At 37.2% G+C, this 9,118-nt stretch overlaps 1 protein-coding gene across 2 annotated transcripts in view; it reads right to left on the bottom strand.

Moving 5' to 3' along the window:
• Positions 1 to 3,040: 3,040 nt before the first annotated feature.
• klf8 (Kruppel like factor 8) overlaps positions 3,041 to 9,118 on the bottom strand; it is a 41,961-nt gene continuing 35,883 nt past the window's right edge. For both annotated transcript variants that reach the window (XM_055179646.2, XM_055179647.2), the window contains exons 4-6: positions 7,306 to 7,417; positions 5,973 to 6,115; positions 3,041 to 5,753 (exon numbers count right to left, since the gene is read on the bottom strand). In XM_055179646.2, the coding sequence (XP_055035621.2) occupies positions 5,572 to 5,753; positions 5,973 to 6,115; positions 7,306 to 7,417 (437 nt within the window). In that variant the 3' untranslated portion in view covers positions 3,041 to 5,571. The remainder of the gene's footprint in view (positions 5,754 to 5,972; positions 6,116 to 7,305; positions 7,418 to 9,118) is intronic.

The following is a 9,118-nucleotide window of genomic DNA, read 5'->3' as shown; positions in this document are numbered from 1 at the left end:
TTAAATGGATTTAAAAAATTAAAAATAATGCAATAAAGTATGTATTGTGTTTAAAAAAACATAAAAATGAAAATGTTTACACCCAAAACTATATAAAAAATAAAGCCACAAGTTTCAACTAGTTTTGAACAAAATTTTAAGTTAAAATCACAAAAAATGAGGTTTCTCTCACACTTTTAGTGGTTTTATTCATGGTTAATATGGTCAATGGTTAGCTGTGTATCTTGTCACAAATTAATACATTAATGTTTCAGCATTATTATAAATGCGAAAAAGGTTTTGAAATATGAAAACTACATTCTTAGAGCTTTCCAATGATATATGGTTTGTTAAGAGTTTTAAAGAAATTCATAGATTCATTAGAAAAATATTAGAATTATGAATATATATGCATTTATATGGGGTCAGTGACATTTAACAAAATGACTGTCAGTATACATTTTTTATCATCAAATGGCCTTGAAATACGAAAACTACTTTCCTAGAGCTTTCCAACAACACTGGAAAAAAATGATTCATTGAATTTAATCAAATTTTTTAAGGTAAGTGGTTGCAATCAATTAATTTAAGCTACATTTAAACAAAAGTTTTATATTTTATTTTACGTTACTAATCTTTTTTGTTTAAATGTAGCTTAAATAAATTGATTAAATTCAATGAATCATTTTTTTCAGTGAATATATATTTTGTCAAGATTATTTCAAGTTTATAGGATATTAACAAATAAATATGTTATAACACCTTGGGCCCACCTGTTGGCCTGCGTCATTTTAGAAAATTACTCTTACTACGTCTTTTTTTGCAAAATGGTGTTGAAATGGTAAGCTTTCCAACGATATACAGTTATGTTCAAAATAATGTGCCAAATCAGTAACCTGATAAACCACTGTTATTTGTAGTAGTAATATTTCTGCATTGGAAATGATTTACTTACAGATGTAGTAGTGTAATAGAAAAACAATAGACCCATTTGTAATGATCAGTACTTGTTATAAGTTATAGACTTATTTATTGAAAGTGGCATGATCAAAATAATAGCAGTGTAAAGTTTAATTGGAAAATGAGTTCATTCTGTGAAAAAAAAAACATCTCCTTTGGGTCCTGGAAAGAGTGAAAGCAAATGTTTCACCCATTGTTATAAAATATATCTGCTGCTGAATTTCTAAGTAAAATGGACCTTTCCATCATTGCTCAGAGGAATAATTCAATTTGATTTGAGAGGGGAAAAACGTATAAAGAAATGCAGCAAAGTTTATGATGCTCAGCTTAAATGATCCCAAATGCTTTAAAATGGCAACAAAAACCCAAAGCCCATGGAAGAAATAAAGCATCTACTGATAAAACAGTTTGAAGAAGAGTCAGGAATGCAAAGATTCAGCCTTTCATCACCTCTAGAAAGATCAAAGATGATCTAAAATGATCTGTAAATACTGTGACAGTCAGAAGACATCTGACTGAAGCTAAGATGTTTGCAAGAAGCAAATGCAGGAGCAGAATCACATCAACTGGCCCAAAGAAAAATGGCGTAATATTTTGTGGTCTGATGAGAGTAAAATTGTTCTTTTGGGTCTTAGTGGTTATTAACAGAACCTCATGCGACTCCCGGGTACTGAGTTCAAGGCACAGTACACTGTAAAGACAGTTAAGTATGGTGGTGCAAATGTCATGGTATTGGGATGTTTTTCATCCTTACGTGTTGGGCCTATTTATCGTATAGAAGGGAACAGGGATTGGTTTGAATACGTCAAATACTTTAAGAGATTATGTTGCCCTTTGCTGAAGAGGAAATGTCCCTAAAATGGGTGTTTCGACAAGACACCAACCCCAAACACACAAGCAAGAGGGCAAAATCTTGGTTACAGACAAAAAGGATTGAGAGTGGCCAGCTCAATCCCCTGATCTCTACCCCATTGAAAACTTGTGGGGTGACATTTTTCTGACGTAAAACCTAAAAATTGACAGGAACTTTGGATCCTGGGTTGAAATATCTGTTGCCAGAAGTTGGTTGACTTGATTTGACACCAGTGTGCAGCAGTCATCAACAACAATGTTTATGCAACTAATTATTCATAATTTGATAGTCAAGTGAAGTTAAATCTTAAGAAATTTCTTTAGTTCTTAAATTTTGACACTGCTATTTTTTTACAGCTTAGTATTCATTTTATTTGCTTCCCTTTATAAGAACAAGACAGACTTGTAAATTATGTTAATGCTTTGATTTGTAATTGAATGTGTAATGTTTTCAATACATTTGAAATATGGAAAAAACTCAACTTAAAATGTTTGCACTTTATTTACTTTTATTAGTACACTGCTATTATTTTCAACATAACTGTAGTTTGTCAAAATTAGTCTAGGTTTAGAATAAGAAATTATTGTTTTAAATATGTAATGCCAAATGTCCCACCAGTGGGACAGTGACAGTTAAAGAGTTTGGGAGTTAAAATGGAACCTATTAGAAGGTGAGAAATAAATCAATGCATCTCAATATTATTGACTTCAAGCACATACCAAACCACCTCCCTGCCAATTGTCCACCTCAAAATTAAATTACAACAATTAAAATGTATTATAGTAAATAACAGGTTTAATAGCTGAACGGCTTGGCGTAACTACTATGTAAAAGAATTAATTTAAATTTTTAAGTATAATCAACTTGGATTTACAAGTCTTGTGACCTTAGATTTTTTATCTTGACTAGTTGCTGTAACTTATATAGTTGAATTAGCTTAAGTTTTTTTTTTTTTTTTTTTATTAAGTTACAGCAACTCATCACTAGTCAGGATAAAAAAATCAAAGTAGAACCAAGTTGGTTATATTTAAAAATGTATATGATATTTTCTTTATAAGATATAATGATGTATATTTGTTATAAAAACATTTTCATAAAATCTTGAATTTTTTATTTATAGATGCTTCATCATTTTAAGGCATGTTTTTTCTTATTTTAAATATTTAACATATTTAAATATTATTTTAAGTCATTCTGAGGCCCCCTGGTGGAGAAATCCTGCTGTTACAAATGAATCCACAACATGTAAACATTTTGCACCAAAAACAGTTTATTCTATAAAAGGAGTGGGCAATCACAACTGTACAGGGGAAACTGACTTTTAACACCATTTCTCACAGTATCAAAAAGCGCGCGTTTTCCTCGCTGATCTTTACACACTTGTTCTGTACAAATACAAAAGAAATAACATTAATAACTTGTCTTGTTGTTATAATGATAACTGCATTGCACTGAGTAATATAGTACTGGCCCATAAGTTACTGCATTCAATATAAAATACCTATGATTCTGAAAGTTCTCAAGAAAAAATTAATGATAACCACATTTGCACACATACAGTCACACGAAACCCAAACCCTGCCGTGGTTCGAGCATAAGATCACACTTTTTAAAATCAGGTACAAGTGATGTAAGCAAACATGCTCATATAGACGAGGCCGTCACAAATTTCAGTCGTGGGCACTTAAACACTGAGCTCTAGTTCATCTAGGAGTAATAAATACCAGAGATATGAAAGTATATTTTTTGGGACTGAAAGAGTTAACAGCATGAAATAAGAAATGTAAAGAAACAGAACGCGCAGGTGCAACGGATGGCCATGGTTGCACATGCAATGTCAAATGTCATGAATTTCATGTGGATTATCAGTGCTTACAGGCCACGACACCAAAGTCAGGGCACCAACGCTTCGACATGCTCACCAACTTCACAAAGAAAAGTCTACTCTCCATGCAACACATTAGGGATGTACAACACAAAGGGATTTAAAAAAAAAGAAAAAAACAACAGAAAGGAAGGGTATTTCACATTATCTAGTCAGTGTTAAAAAATAGAAATCCACCCGTTACATTTTTCAGAACTTTGTAGATTATATACATTATATACATGAATTCTTTCATTATTCATTAATTGTCTGTATGTCTATGAACAGTTTAAAAAAAGAAAGGATCGCAATTAAATGCATATACTCTTCTAGAAAGATGTGCTTAGTAACATTTTAGAGTTGAAGCGAGAGAATGATAGAAAATCGGAAGATTGCATTGCTTTCCGGACAAAAGACTTTTGTGCAGCTTTTGCACACATGCACTTAATTCTCAAAGGCTGGAATCAAGCGTTGCTTCTCATAACGCGCACTTGTTATCAGCTGCTAGCGATTGAAATTATGACCATGGCTATGAGGGCTCGCTTAAGAGAAGATATAACGCATCCAAGAGAGCTGTCTCCTCTAAGTCTGGACATCAAACAGCATCAACAACATTAAGGGGGGGTTTTTGCATAATTAAGTGAACCCAGGGCAGGAGCTGATAAAGACATGTTTTGTTACCGCGTTAACTAGGTGCAAATATGGATTTTCAGAGTGCCTCATAAAACCAGGTGAGGTCCCAGTACAAACCCCAGAGGAACCCCTAAAACCTCTTGTGCAAATCAGGTTTGCACATTTACTTCAATTAAGGCTCTGATGGGCTAGAAGTAACGACATGTGCCACCTCCACTATTATAACTCTGATTATGTATTTTAAACGAATAGGCAAACAAGTGTGCTTGTATGCAAACACACGCGCACAGACACTCGTACACATACACACTAAATTATTAAGCTCACCTTTCCCTGCGATTTGTCTCTTTTTTTAAAAGAAAATGCTCACAGCCTTATAAAATAATAATATTTGATGATTAGATAAAGAATGGGTGTTAATTCTGTTAGGTGCCATAATCCACGAGAACAAAGTGACTTTTGAAAGAACACAAATACTGTTTTTGCACTTAATTTTTTGGGAGGATGTTAGACAACAGATACTATCCAGAAAAAAAATGTACAAAAATTCACAGTTGTGTCAGCCCTCTTCCTCTACGTCTCACCTGGGTTAGGGTAGATACAAGAAAAAGACAGTACGCACCCAAGCTGATCTGTTAAAACTAATAATAATAATAATCATAATAGTAATACACTACAACAGGGCACGGTACATTTTCAGCTGACTTCACAAAATGCTTTATACCAACTTCCATCCACTCTCGACAACATACAGACTTTAAATGCATGTAGGACAACAAAACAATAAAAGGTAAGAATTCAACAAGGCAGCTGTAGATGCATCTCCAACCTAAACTTCTCATTAAAATAAACACATTTATTACGTGACTAAAAAACCTGTATTCCTTTATCGTCTCACATAAACTCATTTCCTCTATCGATTTTAAGCTCCAATCATATCCATTCTCAATAAGAGGTACCTTCCCCAGTCATCACGTTCTGCTTAAAGCAGTACTGCTTGCAGTTTGCCTTTATTTCTAGTTCCTTCAAGTAACTGCTAATGACCAGGCATAAAGATGGCGACGGAGGTCAACTGTGGACGGGTGGGATTGTGGCTTTCGGAAGCATGGCAAAAAACGGTGGCCATGTTCTGACCGGGAGGGGTGACCAGTATGATTGTGTCACCCCTTCCATGTGTATGTCTGTATCATCGGGACTCTCGGGACCCCCCAAAACTGGTGTGTGTGTCTCCTGAGGAGCAGGTGTGGAGGTGAGGGCTGGGGAGGGAAGTTCGAAGCGAGTTTCACATCATGACGTGACGCCGTCGATGAAGCGCCAGGTGGTCGGAGCGGGAAAAGCTTCGGTCGCAGTCGGTGCATCGGAAGGGTTTGATGCCGGTGTGCTTGCGATAGTGCCGCGTCAGCTCATCCGAACGGGCGAAGCGCCATGTGCAACCTTCCCAAGTGCACTGGTATGGCTTTTCACCTGTGGAGGCATCATGACATCAGTCAACGTGACATAGAGCATACAAACCGGTTATACATAAAATGAATAATGGCTATAATAACTCTGCAACAATAACAAGAATCATGCCACCCCAAAATCACATGTTGCTCTATAGGGCTGGTTGAAAGACAGAGCAATAGTTTGATGGCACAACGAACTTGTTTCTGCAGATCAGATAAATGCATCAAAAAAGTGTACCTGTGTGTATCCTCCGATGGGCTTTCAGATGCGAGCTCTTGGTGTAAACTTTGTTGCAGCCATCGTAATCGCACATGTGCACGCGCCTTCTTTTCATGTCTGGAGAGTCGGGGTCGACATGGATGTCCACATCTGTATTTATACTGAGAACAAGATGAGACATGTCAGTGGTTAGGGTGTAGAAACCAGTTCTGTCATACCTAAATCTGTCTGATAATCTCAGACATGTGAAGGCAGGTGCATTCATTCAGAGCCATCTTCATGAATGACACAGATTAATCCATCTAACGGCTTCGCATTATGGTGATCAAATCATCCATTAAGTGATGCAATACAAACTTCATCGCAACATTCTTCTTAAAGGAGAAATGTGGCATTTCTGCATGACTAGCTGTACCAAGCAGAGTCGCAAAAATCTTTCTTTTTTTTACTTGAACGAAAGGGAAGACCGGCATGATCAAACAATAAGAGCAATATTTTGACTCGCACTATAACTCAACAGTTATAATTCAATAACTGTTAAATTATTATGGGCCATAATATAATATTTATAAGGGTAAAACAGCAGTATAAGGGACAAAATATGTAAACTGAACCATGGCACGGTAGTCTCTGGTTTACATTCTGCCCAGTAAAGTGGTGCAATTACTCAAATTGACCACAAGGGGGAGCCGAAGAGCTGATTGTGTGTCTACATTCCCAACAGCAGGATGGCTTCCAGTTCAATGCCGATCTCTCCTTTTCCCTCTCCCCTCCCTCCTGCGATGTGTTTTCTGCCTGTCTCTCTCTCCCTTCCTTTCCTTCCTGTGTGTCTCTCTCTCTCTCTCTCTCTCAGCCTCTTCCTGTCCCCTCCCCGCCAGCAAATGAGTTCACCCTCTTCTCTCCTAACTCATTTCCATCCTATTCTTTCTCTCCCAGCGATCATTTGACCACACGTCTAAACAATTATACACACCAGCAAAAGACCCCCTTGTTTTCCATCCTCCCCAGTTTCTCTTTCACTTCTGTCTCTACTTTGCATTTTACTCTTGCTTTCAAAGCATTTATAAGGTGTGACGGCATTGCAAGTTATGTAACACTGTTTACACCCAGTCTAGAAAGAACCCTGCCCAGCAACACACACCCCCATCCGAAAAGGATGCATTCAGCTTATAATCAACGCAAAGTAGAGCCATGGGCCTCCAGTGCGTTGGGGTTACATAACGCTCGGAGGGTGGTGTGGTAGGACCGTTAAACCAGGATGGCAATATTTTATGAGACACACACACATCTACATAAAATTGTTAATACATTTACCAACAGAAATTTACAGGGATATATTAAGACCGCTCACCTGTTTTCCATCCCTTGCACGCTAAGAGAGGCAGATACAGACTCTGTGCCGCTCTCTGCATCACTGTCAGACTGATACTCGACTGGAGAGGTTGAACCTGGCTTTATACGCACTGAAAATAGACAGATGCAAGTAAGAGAATTAGCAAAGTTCATTTAAAACATCAATGGCTAAGGTCACAAGGGAAAATGCCTTGAATTGAACAGAACAATTATCATAAATGTTTTATTAATGTTTGGTTTACTTTGCTTTAGGTGACATCACATGCTTGAGGTGGCATGTACCCCTAGCTTGGTCCAACCAGACTCTCGTACATTCATTTCATTTGTCTGGCCACGCTCCATTGCAAAGCGTTACTTCCGTTAAGGAGGGTCCTCTGTTGAAGTTTAAAACTATTGGATCTGCCCAGAGTCACTCTGAATCTGCCATAACCAATCGCTAACGTTTGGTCGTGACGTATGTCACGCAGTCTGGCACACAACCTCAACGTCATCGTTCTTAGCCACCCCCCTCTGTTCGTTGATCGGACCTGCAGATTTTTGCCGGAGAAAACGAAACTCTACACAGCTGTCCCAGACGTTGTTCTGAAGCGAAATGAAAATTAAGCGGAAGCACGTAGGAGGGCGGAGCCAGGCTAATGTACCCCACAAGTCTGTGCAAAACTTGCATGACCCATGTTTTCCCAACATGATTTCAGAATGTTCTTGTATGCTTCAACAGAAACATGGAAATTGTTTTTTACAAAGGAATTATACAATTTAAAGGAATAGTTCACTTCAAAAGGAGTCTTTTGACTAATATAACTCTAATTGTGGGTGTATGAAGAAAGAAATACATATACACCTATATGGTACTAAGGTAAATTATTAGGTCATCTTTATTTTTCCAACTATTCCTTTAAATTAGGGTTTGACCAAGGTTAAGGTTTAAACCCAAATCTCCAGTGTGGTCTCAAAAGTTTGGACTAAACTGTATATTCTACGTTTGTTGAGATGTTGAAATTGAAAAGCCTCCAATTAAAATGATGTGTGACTAAGCCCATTCCTCAAGCAAGCTATTACAACAAAGATAGAAAGGAGGTTCATTGACTTTCTGCCAGATGTTAAATACAAACAACATGACATCCATTAAGGATTCAGACAATTACTGAAAATTTCTTTCTTGCTGACTTAAGACCTCTCTCATCCCCAAAATAAATAAAATGCAAATAATGCAAGTTAAACTCAAACTTCATATTGACACAGGGTGTGGTCGATTGAAACCTGGGCTGTTCTCTCTTGATGTGACCTTTAACCCCCTAGAGAGAAGCTCCATAGTATACGAAGATTATCTTTTAAAGAATGGGGGAAGGGTGCAGTTCATTCATTAATTGTCTCCTCCCCCCAACCACAATTGCTTCAGATCACTCAAAAAAACCCATATTGGTTAATATGGGTTAGTTCAATAGGCCTCCACCTCTGCATTTTTCACAAATATTGAGTCCAAAAGAAACGGAACTCTTTGAAGATGGTCTCCACCCAAATAGCATAATTCACCAAATTGATCCATGTATTCTAAACTAGGTTTACAGAGCTATGAAAAGAGTTAAAAACTCAAAAGAGGGGCAAACAGTACACCGCCCTGAGGTCAGACTTAGGGGTTGTGCATTAAATAACCTTCTGCCTTATATCACAGCATTATTTGGGTGGAGTTTCCCACTAAAAAGCACCCACCCTTTTTAATATTTTTTATGTTCTTATTACTTTCCAAGACCTACATGGTGTCTGTCAGGAAAATTAAGAGTCATGAGATTTAACGGAAAACTGAAAAACTG

Source organism: Misgurnus anguillicaudatus, chromosome 9, assembly GCF_027580225.2.
Source record: "Misgurnus anguillicaudatus chromosome 9, ASM2758022v2, whole genome shotgun sequence".
In the NCBI taxonomy this organism is placed as follows: Eukaryota; Metazoa; Chordata; class Actinopteri; order Cypriniformes; family Cobitidae; genus Misgurnus; species Misgurnus anguillicaudatus.
This window is presented reverse-complemented; position numbering and strand designations above follow the sequence as displayed.